We start from the raw sequence: 20,867 nt of genomic DNA, 5'->3' as shown, positions 1-20,867 counted from the left end.
GGCATTTGTTCCAAAAAGGCAAGGAATGACAACACCAAGCAACATTTCACAGATGCGTACAACTTCTAGATTAATTGCCAAGCAGAAAACTGTCATCTGTTCAGACAACCCATTTTTTTAACTCAAATTTCATATTTATTTATAGTCATTAGGTGTTTATGCATTCAGAGAGACGCAACAAGGCATAAGGTCAAAACTCCCAGTCAAAGTAAATGATAAAATGTGGAAGGTAGTGTTGACAGATATCCCTTTTGCTTTAAGCATCTGTTTTTTACAAAATCATAATTTCACATGTTGAACCCTTCTCCCTCTCCCCCTCCCCCAACTCCCCACCAGCCCTCTCCCCTCTCCCCACTCCCTCCCCATAGAGGGTAGGGCCCTCCACGGGGACTCCCCAAATTCCACAACATCATCCTGTGCCCGGCCTAGGCCCTCCTCCATGTGTCCAGGCCGAGAGAGCATCCCTTCACATGGGATGAGCTCTCAAAGGCCCTTCTTACACCAGGGAAAAATACTGATCTACTACAAGAGGCCCCATAGGGTGCCGAGGCCTCCTCATTGACATCCTCTTTCAGGGGTCTGGATCAGTCCCGTGATGGCCTCTCAGACAGCAGACTGGGGGCCATGTGCTCCCCCTTGTTCAGGTCAGCTGTTTCTGTGGGATTCACCAGCCTGGTCCCAACCCCCTTGATCTTTATTTCTCCCTCTCTGCAACTGGGTTCTAGAGTTTGGTTTAGTGTATAGCTGTGGGTGTCTGACTCTGCTTCCATCAGCCACTGGATGAGGGCTCTAGGATGGCATATAAAGTAGTTATCAGTCTCATTATAGGGGAAGGGCATTTAGGGTAGCCTCTCTGCCATTGCCTGGATTGTCAGTTGGTGTCATCCTTGTAGATCTCTGGAAATCTCCCTAGTGCCAGATCTCTCCTCAGACCTATAATGGCTCCCTCTGTTATGATATCTCTCATCCTGCTCTCCTCTATTCTTCCCCCAACTCAACCTTTCTGCTCCTCCATTTCTTCCTCTCCCCTCCTCTTCTCTTCACATTCTGCTAGCTCCCTCTTCCCTACCCTCATGCTCCGAATTAGCTTAGGAGATCCTGGCCCTTCCCATTTTCTGGGGACCATGCATTTTTCTCTTAGAGTCCTTCTTATTTCCTAGTTCCTTTGGTGAAGAGGATTGTAGGCTGGTAATCCTTTGTTCTATGTCTAAAATTCATATATGAGAATACATACCATGTTTGTCTTTTTGTGACTGGGTTACCTCACTCAGGATGGTTTCTTCTAGTTCCATCGATTTGCCTGCGAATTTCAAGATTCCGTTGCTTTTTCTGCTGAGTAGTACTCCATTGTGTAAATGTACATTTTCTCTATCCATTCTTCAGTTGAGGGGCATCTAGGTTGCTTCCAGCAGACAACCCGTTTTTTAAGTAGGCTATCATATCATGAACCCACTTTCCCAAAAGAAATCCCCCGAAGAAAAGGATTTAGTTTAGCAGAGTATGAATGTTCTATAGGCTCACAGGGGTTCCCCTAGCAAGGAAATGGTACTCAGCATAAACTCTGCCCAATTCACATCCTTCATCTCTCACCGATGATTTTACATAAAAACTAAACTGAATCAGCATTGAGTTGCTATTTGACCTGAGCATCTTTCATGCTAGTTAGCTACTTTTCCCTCTTATAAACTGGTAGTTCCTCAACATGGTCCAGTTCCCCTTCACAAATAGATTGTTCATCTCACACCAGCTTCTTTTTATGGTTGGGTTATAGAGTGTGACACAGATGTTTCCCCATTTCTCATTAAAAACATATAAAATTATGTTTCCTCATCTCTGTGTCTGTCTCCTTGTTTTTAAAGTCTCTAACACAATCCACAAAATAATAAATATCTGAAACAGCACATGCACCAGTGTCTGAAGCACATCAAATCTTAGAATTAATCTTAGGGGATATCTCACTTATATTCACCTTGGTCCAGAATTAACTTTTGGGGGCTGCCACACACAATGCCCAAGAGTTAACACTGGGGGTCTTCTTCATGCCTTTAAATTTAAGCACATATTCAAGTGGAATCTCTTTACTCACATGAGAACAAAGAAGCTTTTTTTTTTTTGTAACACTGTAAGTTGACATTTTAAATCTTTGACATCCCCCCACAATAGGTAGCTATTCTGCTCATTTGCTGATGGAAGCCTGATGTGGTAGGAGGGGTGTTTGTACCACTGTTGCTGTTCCAGTCCCTGGCAGGTGTCTCTGGAAGGAGCGAAATAAGAATCAACAGGAGGCTGCAATTTAGCAGTACCAAGCGTACAATTGTGCCAGGAAACAGAATTGTTTCTTTTAGAAATTGCTTCCCTGTCACTGTTCATTTGTCTTCAAACAAGGCCAGAATATAGACCTCAGAAAATACGGTTCATTTTTGGTAATGATCTGGAAAAGTGTGTCCTACTCCACAATATGACCAAGATCTGACCATGTAGATCTTCCATCTATCAGGCTGAGGACAGACAATCTGGGTTCTCCATTCTTCCTAACTCCTGTGGGCCTTAATGTAACTCACAGTTTTTCTGTTTACTTTCACAAAGAACATGAACATATTATACAAAATAAGGTTCCCAAGTCTCTACACCATTAAAAAGTGTATCCAAATATTATCTCCCTTAATTAATAAAACCTTAGCTTGTAGGTAATTTTCCCCTTACTGCTTCTGAGGTCACTAAGAAAAGCCCCACTCTGTCCTTCGTCTCCTGGTTTTCTTCATTGCTTCCTCTCCTCCCTCCCTCTTTTCCTTCTTCTCTCTCCTAGAGGACATGGCTTCTTTTCTTTCCTATAGAATTCCAAACAGTAGCGCTGCCAATAACCCCAACGTGCATTCTGCTGATGTAGGCCAGTTGGGCCTTGTGGTGGTTTAACCCTCACAACACAGCCTCAGACCTTCCTCTGAGAACAAGATTCCACAGATCCATCTCAAAGCCACCATATGGGATGGAAATGGAGCCAAAAGTAAATGTATCCTGTTTAGAATGACTGACAACGTTAAATACAAGGGGTGAGGGATAAAAACGGAGGCTAAAAGGAATGTTCCCCAAACCTGAAGTTAAAGATATTCTTGGACATATAAAGGGAATCATAAGGTGATCTGCCCCTCACGCACCCTGCTTTCAGATGAAATATGAGCAGTAGGTTGGTTTGGGGGATCGGAGTGAGAACAAAGTCATCAAAAGAGCACAATAACAATTGCCACGGTTAACCTTGATTGTCAATTGGATGGAACTGAGAGATGCTGTGTTGGTTTTGTTTCCTGCTTCTAGTTCTACATACCCTGAAAAGGTCGCCTTAGACTAGGAAGGGTTGTTTTAGTTCACAATTCCAGGTTGCTTTCTATCACTGACAAGGTGTCAGGGGCAGGAACTTGAAACAGTTGGTTACCTACAAACACAGCCAAGAGCAGAAAGAAGGTGTGCATGCCTGCACTCCCACTCTGTCCACTCTCTCTTCTTTTCTACAGTGGGAATACTGGGAATACTGACCACTTACAGGCTGGGTTGTCCTACCTCCATTAACATCATCAAGATCATCTCCTGCAGACACACCCACAGGCCAGTCTGACCCTGAGAGTCCCTTGCTGAGCCTCTCTTCCCTGAAGACTCTAGAAGGTGTCAAGTTGACAATAAAAATGGCCCTAACTGTCACAGATGCTGGGAGGTTAAGTGAGGTATACCCCCCTGGGGGTATCTACAAAGGAGGTTTCCAGAAAAGATTATTTACCAGAGGGTATGTCCTGAAGATGAGTGTCACTATCCTGCAGGCTCAGGGCATGAACAAACTAGAAGAAAAAGAGAAACTTTGCTGTGTAGGCACCCTCTCTGCTTCCTGGACACCATGAGGTGAGCTTCTCTGCTACTCCATCCTACCCACTATGATGACATCCTCCCCATGACAATGACACCCTGCCCACCACAATGCACTGCACCCCTGACATTGTGAACAAAACAATTTGCCCTCCCTTCCAGTCATTTCTTCACAACGGCAAAAACAAAAGAAAACAAAACAATAAAAAGTATACTCTCGGACTAGAAGAGAATGGCCAGGAACATTGCCTCATAATTTAATTTTGTAAAACTTTGTCTTTGGGAACCTTATAGAATTGTAAAAACTAAGTCTATGAAATAATAGTTGGAAATTGGGGTATAATGTTATTCTGCAGCTTTGGGAAAGTCATAAGCTCAGATCCCCAGCTTTTCTATTGACTCCCTCCCTGGGGAGTCACAGGCAAGGTCACCAGATGGTTGGTTGCATACAGAATTGTCTGGCCCGTTTATTTCCCATTGTGAAACCCTGTGTAATGGTCCTTCGTTTGAACATGATCAGATATTGCAAATGGCTGTCATTTGAGTGTAATCATCCTTGCCTCTGACCTAGTGCAACTGTATTCCAAACATCATGCCCTGATGCCATATAACTTCACTGGCTTTGTTAAGAAGAAATATCTCTCAGATTGTAAAACCACTTGCTAGCTTCAAAAACTTGAGAGCAGGTTCGCAAACACAATCCATCTGATGGAAGAGGACAACCAGCCAGTGAAGGCAAAAGTTAACTAAGCATTACAACGCTTGTCTACCTACAGGTTAGATTCCAAACCACTATCTTCAGGTCTGCTTCTAAGTCGAGACAATTCTCAGAAAAGCCTGTATTAATGCCATCTGCTGATGGCAAGTACAGCCAAGGCACTGAGGCTCAGGCCAGCTTCCACCAGTTCACTGATTGAAAATATAGAGGAGACAGAACTTCTGTGCTGAAATTATTCACATAATGTAACATACATTTCTGTCTGCTGAAAAAATAATAGCAACAATGATTTCAGACTCCCCAGAAAACATGGCATTTCCCCAGACACCAGACTCTGAATTATTGGTCCCTAAGTGTTGACAACCTGAACCCAAAAAGTGAGATCTGGCCAGGTGAGAGAGTTGAGCAGGTGAAGGTGTTTGTTATCCATCCAGGTATGTAAAAGAGAGGCACAGAGGTCTGCAAAGCTTTCCTTTCGCCTGCACACATGCTCTGTGGTATGAGCCCCAATATAAAATAATAATAATAATAATTATTATTTAGGGGGTTGTTGTTTTGGTGGCTTTTTGTTTTTGTTTTTGTTTTTGTTTGTTTGTTTGTTTGCTCTCTTTTTGTTTTTCAAGACACAATTTCTCTATGAGAACTCACTTTGTAGATCAGACTGGCCTCAAATTCACAGAGATCGCCTGCCTCTGCCTCCTGAGTGCTGGGATTAGAGGCGTGCACCACCACACCTGGCACAACAATAGATTTTAAAAAATCAACTTGGTTGGTTGGAGAGATGGTTCAGTGGTTAAGGGCAAGTAAGCACTGTTCTTGCAGAGGACCTGAGTTCAAGTCTCAGCACCCATGTCAACGGCTCACAGTAACTCCAGCTTGAGGGGCATCTGATTCATCTGGCCTCCACAGGCACCAGCACTCATGTGCATATATACCACAAACAGATAGATAGATAGATAGATAGATAGATAGATAGATAGATAGATAGTAAAAAAAATGTTTAAAAAGGGAAACCTCACCACCAGCAGCAGATGTGGGGTGGGTCCTTGATATTTTTGTGGTCAAAATCTGCCCCAGAGGTAGGAAGTGAGTATGACCAACCATGATCTGGCCCTACCTCACCCCTGCTCTCCATCCCTATTAAGCTGCTCTGCATTCCCCTGTCTTTCTCTGACCTGCACACACACTCATGCTATGTTTGGTGAGGATCACACCCACCCTGTCCATTCTCCAGGTGCCAGTTTACATACCACTACCCCTAAACACCACCCATTACTCTTTTCCTTTGTGCTCTGTCCCCTTGCGACCGTGTGTTTCCTTTTAATTGCTCTGATGACATGAATAATGATATTAAATAAGTAAGTCTGTATTCCCACTAAACTGAAGACTCCAAGGCAGAGATGTGTTAGCATTGATGCTCATGAGAGCTAATGGACAAGCATCATTCAATGTAAATGGAATGACTCACTTCGCTATCCTCCATTCACTAAGGTAGTAATTCATTTGAGATTTTCTCTCTAATAATATGTCTTTACAGCTAATTATTTTAATAACAATCTTTAGATATGTAAAAGATTCAAGGAACACAAATATATAAAATCATATTCATATTGCCACTACCTGGAGTTGACAAATGTCAATAGTTTTTCATATTACTTCAATTTATTGAAGATTGTTTTCAGGAAGCTGGAAAGATGGTTCACTGGCTCAAAGCACATTCTGCTCTTGCAAGGGACCTGAATTCAGTTCCCAGCACCTACTTCAGTAGCTCACTCCAGCTGCAGGGTATCCAACACCCTCTTCTGGCCTCCATGGATGCCTGCAGTCATATACACACACACACACATACACCACACACACACACACACACACACACACACACACACACACACACACACACACACACACACATCACACATACACAAAAGAGAAACATGTCTTGAAAAAAATTATACCAATGGTTTTGTGGTCAATCTGAGTGAACTAGAGTAGAAAAAAATTGGGAACAATATTAATGAGCCTGTGCTGTGTGCTAGCCTTTGTCTAATTGGTATGTGTACAGTGTATGTTCAGTCTTCCTATAAGGATATTAATGTACACATCTTCTAGATTTTTTTAAAGCTGATCTTGAAGGATTAACTCCTGCCCAAGGTTTACACAGCCAGGAAATGTCAGGACCACACTTCAACCTATTGTGCTTCGATGGAAAACCCATGGTGCTTTCCTCTTCATTCCTTACATGCCGAGTTCTGTCGATGTTTGGCAGGAACATGAGCTTTCTGAGCCAGAGAATGTGTTTTCACATATGTTATTCATCCACTCACTTAACATACCAATGAAGCACCTACTACGGGCTGTGCGCTGTTATGGCTCATAAATGTGCAGAAAATTAAGTTAAACAGAGCACTACACACATACGAAGTCTTCCTAATAGGGCTGAGCTGAAGACTAGGAAGTGAGGAAGTAACATGAGTCCATGGAATTTCTCCCTTGCAAAACATATATCTGCATACATATTCTTATTATATGCATCAAAGCAGATCAAGCAAAACAGTGGCAAAAGGCTGAATCAACCCAAACTACTGACTAATGGTTCCTGGAATCTTTTTCGTGGTCCTATATGGATTAGAGTTTATGCTTGTGGTGTGGGAAGACTTTATAAGGAAACTATGTGTTTTGTTTACACAATAAAACAAAATGTGATATGTAGGGATGAACACTTGGCCTGTTCGCCTGTGTCTTCCCAGTTGTCTTCTCCAGGTCTTGCAGCTCTGAGGTTTGGGTCTGGTCCAGCAAAGCCTTTGCATCTTCTAACCTGCACTGTCTGTTTGCTGCAGGGAACAGCTGCTGTCTGCTTGCTGCTGCCACGCTGTGCGTGCTTTATACCAAGGGCTTTCCTACACTGTTCCATGGAACCCCTAGTGTAAGTCCCTGGGAATTCCTCACTTCATTTGTGACAATAGTGCCCGCAGTTTGAACTTCCCTCAAATGACAATACTTCTAGACACCCATTTGGATTCCTGACTCTTTTTTTTTTTTTTTTTTTTTTTCCTCCTCAATATCCCGAGCTCCCAATTATCCCTTAAAAACAACTTCTCCTGCCCTGATAAAGCATGATTTCCCCAATCACAATGTCCTAGTCTCTTTTCTGTCATGTTTAACTGCCTTGGTCAACTTCACTTTGAAACAATTCAAATTTGTTCTGGCACGGCATTTATCTTACTGAAAATGAATGTTTGAGGTAACAATGAGCCAGTTTGTAAGCACAGCCGCCATAAGGGTAAACAGGAGTGGGAGGAGCCCTCTGCTTACTGAAGACTCTTTTCATCAGCTGTTTGTTTCTTTGTCACTGTTTCTACTATGTACATATGTTGTTGATTCTCAGAAGTCCAGTAAAATTGTAATGTTTCCTATTATTTGTAAGTACAAGCCCCACAAGGAAACGCTTGGTTCTAAGCCCCGGGTCTGTGCTTTTATGATGTCAGAGAAAACACTTCCAATCCCAAGAGATGGAAATTGTCATTTTGACACACAAGAGAGTTACTGATTTGTCCATGGCCTTGTTCATTTGTTTGATATTTGTTTGTTCATTCAACAGATACCCCAACAATGTAATGACACAGCTGTGAGTAAAACAGTATGCAGTGCTTCATCCTAGGAACTGGTGTCTAAAAAGGGCTCAAACAAGCAAACAGTAATTAATACAACAGACGTGCATTAAAGAAGCAAGGGCCAGGAGAGAGGAACAGGGAGGGGAGAGAGGGGATGAGAAAAGAAGGGGGACAGAGAAAGGAAAGGAGAAAGAGTGCTATACTTTAGACTTGAAACATCCCCCATTGGCTCATGTTCTCCAGCTGTGGAACTGCAAGAAAAGGTCCCAGATTAGAACCTTTGGGAGGTGCAGCCTAGCTTGAGGAAGTGTGTCACTGGAGGGTAGACCTTGAGAGTTACAGTCAAGCCCCATTTCCTGGCCCCAGTTGACTTCTCTCTGCTTCCTGCCTAACTCTTCCTGCCACAGTCAACAAACTGCTCCCACTGCCACCATGCTTTTCCTCCCTGCCCTGGTGTGCTGTGTCTCCTCAGACTACGGGCAAAAAAAAAAATCCTTCTTCCCTAAAGCTGTGTCTTTCAAAGTGTTTCAAGTAACTAATACTGGAAGACAGGGGAGGGGAGGGAAGGGGAGAGAGGGAGGCAGGGAGGCAGGGAGGCAGGGAGGCAGGGAGGCAGGGAGGCAGGGAGGCAGGGAGGCAGGGAGGCAGGGAGGCAGGGAGGCAGAACACACTTCCTTTGTTGAGATAGGGTAATAGTTGGATCCTCCTGTCTCAGTTTCCTGAGTGCTGGGATAGGGTACTACATGGGTGGGCAGGAAACCCCCAGCATTCAATAGAGAGAACAGCATGCTGTGCAGAGCCATGGTGTTGTCAGTAAGGAGGCAATGTTTGAAGAATTGTAACCCTTTCTCATGAGTGCTCTTCCTTAACCCCACTCCATGAAAACTTTTCCTATCTGAAATTTTCTTCATTTACAATGTTTTCTAAGATTGCTAGAGAAGGCATTCTCATCAAGAAAACCTGGCGAATATGTTGGATGCCAGATTTGGGGAAGGGAGTCTAGCGTAGGTGTGCAGACGCTACCAAACCTGATCCTGAGGAGAGTGGGGTCAGTACCAGCTACTGGCTATGGTGAGGGAAGACGTTTCCCAACTTTCTATCCAATATTTGTAAGACGAAGACAATTTTAAATAATTTGCCACACATTTGCGGCTTCTGAGGAAAGACAAGTCAGAAGGACAGACTTACTTATTTACCTTATTTCCAAAATGTCTACAAGAAACTGGTTGCTCTGTAAGCTCCCCTCACCTCGTGCCCTGCTTCTTCATGGCCACATGTCAAGAGTGTCCTGACATAATGGACTTCCTTACGAAGCAAAAGGAGACCCTGAAGTTTACTTTAAGAAGCATGCCTTTAATCCCAGTTCTGAGGAGGCAGAGGCAGGCAGATCTCCGTGAATTTGAGTCCAGCCTGGTCTACAGGACAGCCGGGAACTGCACAGGGAAAGCCAGTCTTGAAAGAAAGAAAAAGAAAGAAAAAAAAAGAAGTGCTGAAAGAGTTGTTTCAAAGCCTTTTTTCTTAGAGACCGAAGATGTTCGAGAATGAATTATTTCAATAAACTGGTTATCATGCCTGCCCTCCCACCATGCCTGTTATTTAAATGAAATTTACTGAGATTTCCTTTGTTTTTTTACATGAAAACTCAAAGACATGCCCATGCCTGGTATAGTGAAGGCATGACTCAATCCAGGCAGAGGAGCCTAAGCAGAGCAGGCTGACCACAAAAGTCTAAGATGTTTTATAGGAAAAAGGTCTCTGCATGAGAATGATCACTTATGTCCTAGAGGGGTTTGCCTTTTCCCATTTAAATACCTGTCACCTGAGCCAGGATTAAATAAGGTTATAAACCACAGAGAAGAGAACACATCTACTTGAATTCAAGAACACTGCTGAAGCTAGAGAAAAAGAAGGCCCAGGGGGCCACATCTGGTTTCACCCAGCCCTAAGATAACTCAAGACAGTGTCATTTAACTGGGTCCTGAAAGATGGCCCTCTATGAACCTTAGGAAGGCTTCTCTCACCAGACACAGGCAAAGGTGTAGCCAGGTTCAATGCAACAGCCATTTAAAACAGAAGTGACCCTGGTCTATTTCCAGAATCTAGGAGGCATTTTGAGTCACAGCAATTGTCATACCCTTGATGGCTATTGTGGTGTGACCATGAGTTTTCCAGTTTGAAATAGGTTTAAGTCATGGTAGAGTTTAACTCCATTATGAGTTATTAAGAAGGCAGAGGGGGCTGAAGGGATGGTTCGGTGGGTGAGTGTTTGCTGTGCAAGCAACAAGACCTGAGTTTCAGTCTCCAGCACCCATTTAGAAGCCAGGCTGGATGCATAGGCCTGTAAGCTCAATATTGGAGAGCAGAGAGCAGAGAATCCTGGGAATTCCCTGGCTGGCCAGCCCAGCCAAAACAGCTAAATTCAGGGTTCTTTTGTGAACCCAATGCAAGGGAATAAGGCAGAGAAAAGTAATAGAGGAAGACTCCTGTTGTCTTCCTCTGTTCTCTGCACGCACACACACACACACACACACACACACACACACACACACACACACACACACACACACACACACTACTCATGAAAGGAAGCAAAGGAAGGAGTAGAATTTTTAACTTAAATATGGTGTTTAGAAGCAAGACCTTTGGGAAGAGATGAGAATTAGATAAGTCACTCAGAGTGGAGGCTCCATGATTAAGAGAAAGAGAGAACAGAAGAAAAACACACTAGTTTGTACTCTCTGTCCTTTGCCAGGCACTGTCCTGAATCTTGTTGGGACTCACCATCATGAAAGCCACTCACCATCATGAGGCCCTGCAAACTTGGACCAGAACTGTGATCCAAAATAATCCTATTCCAGTTGATGGCACTGTGACATTAGCAACAGAAATGGCTGAGGACAGTGGTACTCCTTCCCCAGAGATGCAGTCAATAGTAAGATTCGGGTCTAAGAATCCCCCTGCTATAACTCTATTCTCATTGCAAGTCTATCTCTATACCCAACTTACAGATGGGGAAACTAAAACACGGATGAAAGGATTTGCTGGGGTCACAGACAATGTGGCTGTGGAGTGATGTTCCTATTCTCTCCACGCATTTTCTCTATTTGGTAAGTACTGGGTGCCCACTATGCACCAGACACTGGATAGTACTCAATACAGATGAATATGAAAGAGGTCTTGCCTTGGGAGACAACAATGTATAAATATTTCTCAAGTGATGAAAGAAGAACACAGGAGTGTCACTAACCTGACCAGAGGGGTCAAGGATGTCCTCCTTGAAGAATCATTAAAAAGGGACTATCTAATATCAATGTAAAGTCAAACAAAATGAAAGGTTGACTTCCCGAGTGTCTCCTTTTACTTTGAACTGATGGAACATATCATGGAGAAGTTGAGAGTATGGCAACAAGGACCAATGGAGAAAGCGGAAAAGTCATAGAGTGCATATATTGGAACCAGAGAAACTTCCTCGACTACAGATGCATGCCCATAGTGATAACTATACTTCAAGAGCTGTGTTGTAAATACTTATATTCTATATATTATGATGTGTCGACATCTTTAAAACTCTTCCTGGCCATGCAAGACTGCACCTTTCTCAGAGAAGCTGGCTAATTACTAAAGGTAAAGGGCCCACAGCAAGTCTTCATGGGTTAAATAACCTCTCCAGAACTACCACTTCTACCTAGTCAAGAGATGCTATCCCCTGTATTAATCATCCCAGGCTGGTTAGAGGGAGCTAGACATCAGCCCAAAGGTCACTGAAATTCTGCACACTAGTCAGTCCTAAGCTATTCTCCTGTCCTGCGTTGATTGACAGTTCTAATTCCAGTATAGGAATGGTCTAAATCTTCCCTCCACTGCTGCCTGAATACCACTGTCTTCCCAGCTGACCTTGAGTGGCCTGCTTTACCTCCTGTGAGCATGACAAGCTGGTCCCCCCTCCAAGGTTTTTCATGACCCTCTTATGACCATTTCATGTCCCTATTATGACCACAATGACTGCCTAATAAAAAAGCACAAAACAAAGGTGTGTGATATGCTTCTGGGTGGCTTTAATATCCACAGAAGGAACAGGCATGGAGGGAATAGGTGAAGCATACATGTTCCAATATGGAGCAGAGTTCAGTTACAAGACAAGACTTCCAAGAGCTGAGTGTTTCAGGGTACCATTTACAAAGCTAGGATACTGATAATAATGGAATGTGTTCTACAACATTTGAACATTGAAATCCTAACCTCAATGTGCATTAGGAATTAGGGCCTTTGGAATGTGAGGACGGGCAGGGTGGATGGTCTTGTAAAGGAGACACTGGAGAGCTCTCCATCTTTCCCTGCTACATGGGACACAGCAAAATGTCAGTTGTCTGCTACCTGGAAGAGGCCCCTTATTGGGATCCAACCAGTTTGACACCACAGTCGTAAACTTCTCACCTCCAGAACTATAAGAAATAACTGCTTCTTATTTGTAAGCTGGCTGTCTAAGCTGCTATCTAACAGCTGCCTAAACTAGCCAAGACAGATGCTATGTGGTGGGAACCTAAACAGAAACTCAGTCACAAGGACTGCCAAGGATGTGAAGAGTGGAGATGGTGGTAGCTTCAATGGCCCATCAACGTCTGTTTACAGGACACCGCAGAGCCATGCTCTCTGAAGCTCTGCTGGTTTGTTAAGAGCTGAGCTTGCTGCCTGAGCCAGAACCAGCTGAGGTTTGAAGGGGAAAGTAAGTGTAGAATCAGGCAGGTTCTGAAGCTTCTAGGCAGCTTCACAAAGAAATTAAAGTGCGGAATTGGAGAAAGACAAACTGAATTTCAACCTTATTCTGCCATTTACCAGCTACCTATCTTAGGGCATGTGCCTTAATCTTTAATCTTCACATTTCTTATGAATAAAATGAAAATTTCCTGGGGCTAGGATCCTTGAATTTATTGATGTAGAAAAGTGCCAAGCCCAGCTTTTTATGTTTTTATTTGTTCTTGAGCATTTCATTCAATATATTTTGATTATATTCTATTCTTCCCCTCCCCCAACATCTCCCAGATCCTCCCCATTTCCCTACTCATCCACCTTCATGCTCCCTCCTACAAAACAAAACAAAACAAAGCAAAACAAAACATAACAAAACACAAAGCCACCAAAAAAGCCATGGAGTCTGATTTGCCAGACACAGTTGTTAATACAAAGGAGGCACTCAGTCAATTGTGTCTTCTCTCCTTTAAAGACGCCAGTTGACATTCATTCAGTCTTGATATTTTATTTCTCACTACTGATGATGTCAACTTTACTCATCTCAGAACTCAGGCTTCAAAGCATTTCATGCATTAATAACTTCCTAGCAAGTAAATTTTTGTCTCTTTGCCTCATATGAAAATTTTGGCAGACAGAAAAAGGAATTCCTGAGAATTGTATAGAAGAGTCCAGACTCTGTCATCAAACTCCAGCCTTTATGTTCAACAAAGAGCTGGCACCTCAGAATTTAACACAACACACTCCCACTGCTTGTCCAAACTGTCATCCAGTTTTTAAAAGATCCCCCTCTTCCTGTCCCTCAGATGAGTATGATTTAATCCCCAAAGCATGCATGATGAACACATTACTATTTCCTCCCCTGAGAACGTGATGTGACAACTCGGAGCCCTGTCCCTGAGCTGGATGAAGAGAGAAAGGTCATGTCCTGTTTCCATTCGTGCAGTCAGTACTTCACTTTCACAGAATGTGTCTGCACCACAGCCACAGAGAACAGTGCCCAGTGTAGAGGCCTCATCACACATGCAAAAACTGAACACAGATAAGTCAATCCAATAAAGAGTCAACCAGCAATGCCACAAAAATCTAATATAATAATAAACCAAGTCACTGTAACGGAGTGCTACCTCAAAAAATGTATCAAATGACTCTCCCACATACACAGAAATGACAACATTTTGGTTGACATTACAATTTAGAGAAACAACATATGACCATTAAATCACGAAAAAATTCACCAGTCAGTTCGGTATTTATTTCAATCCGAGTCTAGCAGGGTGCCAGTGTTTTGAGGTTCATACATGAAGTAAAATTAAGATGAAGGGCAGAGTCTCAAGGATAGACAGTCTACTTGAGGAAAGAAAATTACCATCTTGCAAAAAAAGAACTGCCCCAAATAATCCCTAGTTTATCATTGACTCACACAGTGGGGACAGAGAAGAGAACGGGTAGTGTAAGCGAGAGTGGCTTGGAAGCACTCTGGGCCATTCCGCACAGGTTTAATAGAGACTTTCTGAAAAATAAACCAGACCGAGTTACCACCATGCCAAAAGCCCTTCATTGACTCCCCAGAGGCCACAGGATAGCTTCCAAACTGCCGAGTGAGGAGCATAAGGCTTTTCATTACATAGTCACTCCCAGCTTTCTCTCTTGCCACACCTCTTCTGCCATAGTTGCTCAAGATTCTAGAATATTCTAACACTCTTTTTCCTATGGAAAGCCAATCTGATTCCCTTCTAAAAAAGTATTTTGGCTGGGCTGATTTCCACTTTTCTCTTAAAAATGCACTCAGGCAGTGCTTGCTATGGTGTCTGTTTTCCCTGACACCCACACCCACAGAGTATGAAGTTATGTTGTCTGCTCTTAGAATACCACACTGTCCTTCAATTATCAATTCATTTGTTTAACTCTCTTCATCTATCCCATGCCCTATTTTATTTTTTTTTATTTTTTATTTTTTTGGTTTTTTGAGACAGGGTTTCCCTGTGGCTTTGGAGGCTGTCCTGGAACTAGCTCTTGTAGACCAGGCTGGTCTCGAACTCACAGTGATCCACCTGCCTCTGCCTCCCGAGTGCTGGGATTAAAGGAGTGCGCCACCACCACCCGGCTCCCATGCCCCATTTTTAAAGATAAACCTTATGGAATTAAGATGGACAAATAACAAAACGTGTCAGTTAATACACACAGTTTGGCTGAGCATGGTGGTGCACACAGGTAATCCAGGACTCAGGAGGCTAAAGCGGGAAGACTGTGACTTTGAGGCCAGTCTGAGGCTACAAAGCAAGTACCAAAACACTCTGTATTACAAGGCAAAATTTTGTCAAAAAAAATCAGTAACAATGGTAAATACAAATAGTTCAATGAGTTCTGATAACATATAAATTAATGGATATCGTTATCACACAACTGGGCGATCTTCCCACTGTTCCCTTCTTCAATGAAAAACTAAAAGCTACAGAGATCTTATAAAAATATTTTTCATAAATGATCTTCTATAAAGGTTATAATACTTTCTGTTAAATATACATTTTATTTATAATCTAAAATTCAATATTTATATTTTGGAACATTATATGGAATAGTTATGATTAATTACTACACTGAAATATCAAACATTTAGCTTCAAATATACATGATACTAATTGGTGACTACATGAAACTTTTAAATGATTACAAAGTTCAGTAATGTATAAACTTATATAACCAAGTACTTAACTGAATACATAAAAGAATAACACAAATTTACATGACCAAGATGATACTTGCTAAGCATAATACATCTTAAAAGATATACTTTTAAAACATAGATTTTTAAATTTTAAGAGAATAGTTTAAAATAACTCATATTTCTAGATCATTCCCTAGTGGACTCTCACACTAAAAAAGTTTGATAAGATGAAACAAAATATCTTAAGCATATCTTTAATTCCAGCACAGTTGAGGCAGAGGGATCTCTAAATTTAAGGCCAGCCTGGTCTACATATCAAGCTCAAGGACAGCCAGGGCTGTGTAGAGACCTGCCTCAGGAAAAAAAAAAAAAAGTAAAACAAAGTATCATTCTCAATACCTTGATAAACTGGCAAGAAATTCAGATCTCTCCAAAGCCAAAGCCTAAGTGGAAGTAGAACCCACAAAGGTGGGTACTGAGGTCAACATCCATTCATTAGAGGGTACTGGCCAAGCCAGGTAAAACTTTGTCTTGTTCTCTGTGAAACTTTCTTAAATGTCAACCAAACCTCATTTGTACCTGTCTTGTCATAGCACAGTAACTTCACTCGAAGTTCTTGCCCAAACGGACATTGCCTTCCATATCTCCACATCCAAGTGGGGCTTCTCTCTCAGCAATAAACCACAAACTCATATAGTGCATGGCACAAATGAATTAAGGACTCAAAAATGAATTAAGGACTCAAAATTCAGTATTTCTTCTACTGCTTTTGTTTTGTTTTGTTGTTGCTTTACTTTTTTGTTTTTGTTTTCTTTGCAAATTGCCAGTTAAATAGGAAAGATTCTGGGCCCTACAGGATGGAGGAGCTTGAAGAAGGAAGCAGCCTGTGTTCGTGATCACCATGTAGGAGAAAAGCACAACTCTCACCGGATGTTGAAATGGGATTGACATGTGGTTGAGAAAGTTTTACTGTATTAAACTTCTTAAATTTTGAACTGTGTTTGTTACAGTACAGTGTTGGTGTAACCAATCAGGGTTCTATTAACTTTAGTCATGCAAAGAACAATATTGGAATTCTAGCACTGGTTCAGTGGAGAAACTCTAGGGGAATTCCCATTGCATAATACCAAAATTCAATTCCCTCATGAACTGGGAGTGATCCTCCTCCAGGGAAGCATAGGGAAAGCTGAGCATCTTGAAACTCGGTGCTGGGTAGAGATGGAGAGGATTACCATCACAAAAGAATTTACCACTATAGACATTCGTATTTGTAGATTTCCACCATGCTCACATTGAGTAGTCTGAAAAAATGTCAACCTAAGAACTAGCTTTAAAGTGGCTTTCCACACAAAAGCCTAGGATAGCTAAAACAATCCAGAATGGTAAGAGAACTGCTGGAGGTATCACCGTCCCTGAGCTCAAACTGTACTACTGAGCTATAGTAATAAAAACAGCATGGTATTGACACAAAAGCAGACTCGATGGTCAATGGAATAGAAATGAAGACCAGTAAGTCCCACACCTTTACAGATACCTGACTTTTGATTGAAAACTCAGAAATACACACTGGAAAAAAGTTAACATCTTTAACAAATGGGGCTGGTCAAGCTGGATGGCTGTGTATAAAAGAATCCAAATAGATTCATACTTATCACCCTGCACGAAACTCAAGTCCAAATGGATCAAAGACCTCAACATAAAACCAGATACTCTGAACCTGACAGAAGAGGAAGTAGGAAATAGATTTGAACTCATTGGCACAGGAAAAGACTCACAGAACGCTATTAACACCGACACTAAGAGCAACAATTCATAAATGGGACCTCATGGAACTTAAAAACTTCTGTAAGACAAAGGACATCATCATTCAGAAAAGCAACAGCCTACAGAATTTAAAAAGATTTTTATCCAGTTTACAGAATTAAAAAAAAGATTTTTATCAGCTGGACGGTGGTGGCACATGCCTTTAATCCCAGCACTCAGGAGGCAGAGGCAGGCGTATCTCTGTGAGTTCGAGACCAATCTGGTCTACAAGAGATAGTTCCAGGACAGCCTCCAATGCCACAGAGAAACCCTGTCTCTAAGAAAAAAAAAAGATTTTTATCAACTACACATCCTATAGAGGGCTAATATCCAGAATACATAAAGAACTAAAAAATCTGGACATTAAAAAACAAATAACTAAAACATGAGGTATGAATCTAAATAGAAAATTCATGAAAGAGAAACTCAAATGGCTGAAAAGCATTAAAGAAATGGTCAACATCTTTAGTCATCAGGGAAATGCAAATCAAAACTACTTTGAGATTTCAACTCACACCAATCAGAATGGCTTGTCTGTATGGTCAGCTGGTCTTCGGTAGAGGCTGGAATCCTGAAGTAGGCTATAATACCAATGAAGCAATGGACTTGCTAGCAAGGCAAGAGCAAGCAGGCAAAGAGCCAAAGCTTCCTTCTTCCATATGCACACCAGAGGAAGGTGTGGACCACATCCCCTACATTCACCACCCTCATCTGTGGGTGTAATAAGGGGTAAGGGAAAGATGCCTTCCCCCCTCGCCCCCTACCACCTCCAGCTTGTGAGGGAGCTAACCCTTCCCTTTACTGGCTGTAACACTTGGGAAAGTGGGTCCTCCACCTTGCCTGGACAGCACAGTAGAGCTGACCCTACTGACCCAGATGCTGGAGCATGGGGTATCTGGCCCCACCCCTCATCTGTCATATGGTGGTGTGAGTGGGGGAGAGATGCCCCCCACCTCTTGCCACCTGTGGCAGGTGGGAGACATGTCCCTGAAGTCATAAGTAGGAGAGCTGTCCCTGCTCCTCCCTAGTTGCAGAACTTCACTTTGGCTGGGCAACACAGGAGAGCTGCCCCTGATGGTGTAGGTATGGGAGAGCTGACCCCTGTGAACTTGAAAGCAGGAGAACAGGCCCTGCCCCTTGCTCATCACTGCAAGGGTTAAACTAGCCAGGGCAATGCTGGAGAGCTCAGCCTGGTGTTGTGGACAAAAGAGACCTGGTGGGCTGATCAACCCTGCAACAACCCAGGCCCAGAACCAAGAGTTGGCCCACCCCAACATCCATCCCATCTGTGATTTGCTGGAGCATGTGAAGGGGCCAGCTGTAGATCCAAAGCTGCAGGATCTCCATGTCACAGGACAACAACAGGATCTCCAAGAGGAGGCCCAGTGAGGGCCCAATATCAATAGTGTAGCAGAGACCAGAGGCCTCAAACAAAATCAATGATTCTTTGCAATGAATACTTTCAAGTAAAGGAATATGGACAAAAGGGTTTACTGCATGATTCACTGTGTCACATGGCAGCTTCCATGACGAGGTTGATTGATTTTTTTTCTTTTTTATTTCTCTTAAATTTTATTTTATTCTATTTTGGAAGGGGGTTTGCAAGGGCAGAGGGTAGATATGAAGGAACAGGATAAAGATGCCTGATGTGAAAGACACAGAGAATAAATAATAAAGTTTTAAAAAGTTTATCTTCTTGCCTCAAAATCCAGATCAAAGGTGTATCTTCCCACCTCAGAAGTCCAGACTAGAAGTGGATCCACCCATTTTAAACAAGCAAAAAAAATCCCTTGCAGGTGTGCCCAGACATTTCTGGATTACAGTTAATTCCAGGTATAGTTAAATTGACAACCAAGAATAGCCATCACACTACTCTTGGGCATATCCCCAAAGGACACTTCATTCTACCACAGAGACACTTGCTCATCCATGTTCATTGCTTCTCTATTCATGAGAAAGAGAAAGCATATCCAGCTAAGGCACGCTGCAGCAGGTGAATAGGCTCAATGGAGTTACAAGGTGTTGGAGAGGAGTTAAAGGGTGCACAGGATAGAAGATAGGAGTATTTCAAGCAGAGAAAGGTATAATCCAAAGTTAGGGGTCTAATGTGGGATCGTCATAGACACATAGAGAGGAGAAGGCCACTTGTCACAGTCACATCATTGCCTACTGTGTCTCAAGGGTATTCTGTGAGTCATACTGAGTACCCAGTGCAGACTGCCCACATCTGTGGTAGGGTGGGGTGACTGGGATTAGTGCCACCTGGCTAGTTCGTGACTACACAAGCTTGAGTTATCAACTCCATCCTGGTTTTTAATCTTCTTGTTACAGCCTCTCAGTCAGTTATGCCTCTGGGAAGGGCTTCTTCGGGACCTCATCATTATTTATGAGGTATATCAAACACATCACAAAAATAAAAGCCAAATGTATCATTTCCACTATATGAATGGTTTTTCCCCCTTCCTATCTTCTACATACAATATATACACACAAACATATACATAAACACATACAAACATAGACACATATACACATACAAACACACAACACACATACACAAACACATACACAAACACATACACACAACAACCCCCCCCACACACACACAATACTAGCATTTGTTGAGATTTCAATAAAAGGCATAAGAAGGAAGAAAATCACAGCAATCTCTCACAGCAATGCTGGGAGAGAAGATAGGAAGGAAAATGTCTTCATCTATACCAGGGGGTATCTGAGACCACAGGGCAGGTAACACAGATATGAGCCCAAGTTAGGATTTTATGCTTTGGCTGTTAGCACTGTTACCACCTTTATCTGATTCACTGTGTCATCAATAATGCCCAAGGGACGTATCTCTGGCTTGCTGTTCTCCAGTCTTAGCTGTGCCTGTGGTCCCTGAATAGACTTCCAAGCTAGCCTGGGGTGTCAACTACCCCAGGAATTTTCTAGTCTCAGGTATGAGCAAATCCATCATTGCACCAGCTCTGGCATTTAGCATTATCTTACCTCCTCTGTCTTTAAAACTTCCCATATTTGAGCGTGATCCTCCACCAGCCAGTGTCCTGTGTTTTCTACTTTTGTGGAAAGTTTGACTTTAGACACCAGTTGAGTAGGCTCTCCCACAGATTTCCCATCCATCTTGAAAGAAGCAAGCAGGAGGCATTACGGATCTGGTGGAAGAATGAAATACAATCCAGATTAAAATAAAAATAATATTTGAAAAGATATGAAAGCAAATTACTGTGCTTGATTTCTGAACAGTGAAACCATTGAAGACATTATTATTACAGACATAACCCTTATTCAATAAGCACTGGGAGTTGTTCTCCTCACAAACACCCTAGGCAGCTGTGCATGCAAAGCTCTGTGCTAGGCACACACAAAATTCAGGAGTTTTGTCCTCAAATCTCTAAGATCTTATGCTCCAGAGCAGAAAAGTTGTAAACAATCTTTACTAGCATGGTTAATA

General features: G+C 42.4%; 1 protein-coding gene across 3 annotated transcripts in view; it reads right to left on the bottom strand.

Annotated features, from left to right (window-relative positions):
* Window positions 1-20,867, bottom strand: part of Rgl1 (ral guanine nucleotide dissociation stimulator like 1) — a 253,143-nt gene that overhangs the window by 130,874 nt on the left and 101,402 nt on the right. For 2 of the 3 annotated variants that reach the window (XM_027417374.2, XM_035445701.1), the window contains exon 2: window positions 20,405-20,568. In XM_027417374.2, the coding sequence (XP_027273175.1) occupies window positions 20,405-20,536 (132 nt within the window). In that variant the 5' untranslated portion in view covers window positions 20,537-20,568. Of the gene's footprint in view, window positions 1-20,404; window positions 20,569-20,867 lie in introns of those variants that run through there. The other variant, XM_027417375.1, reaches the window with a different exon arrangement.

This window comes from Cricetulus griseus, chromosome 5 (genome assembly GCF_003668045.3).
Source record: "Cricetulus griseus strain 17A/GY chromosome 5, alternate assembly CriGri-PICRH-1.0, whole genome shotgun sequence".
In the NCBI taxonomy this organism is placed as follows: Eukaryota; Metazoa; Chordata; class Mammalia; order Rodentia; family Cricetidae; genus Cricetulus; species Cricetulus griseus.
This window is presented reverse-complemented; position numbering and strand designations above follow the sequence as displayed.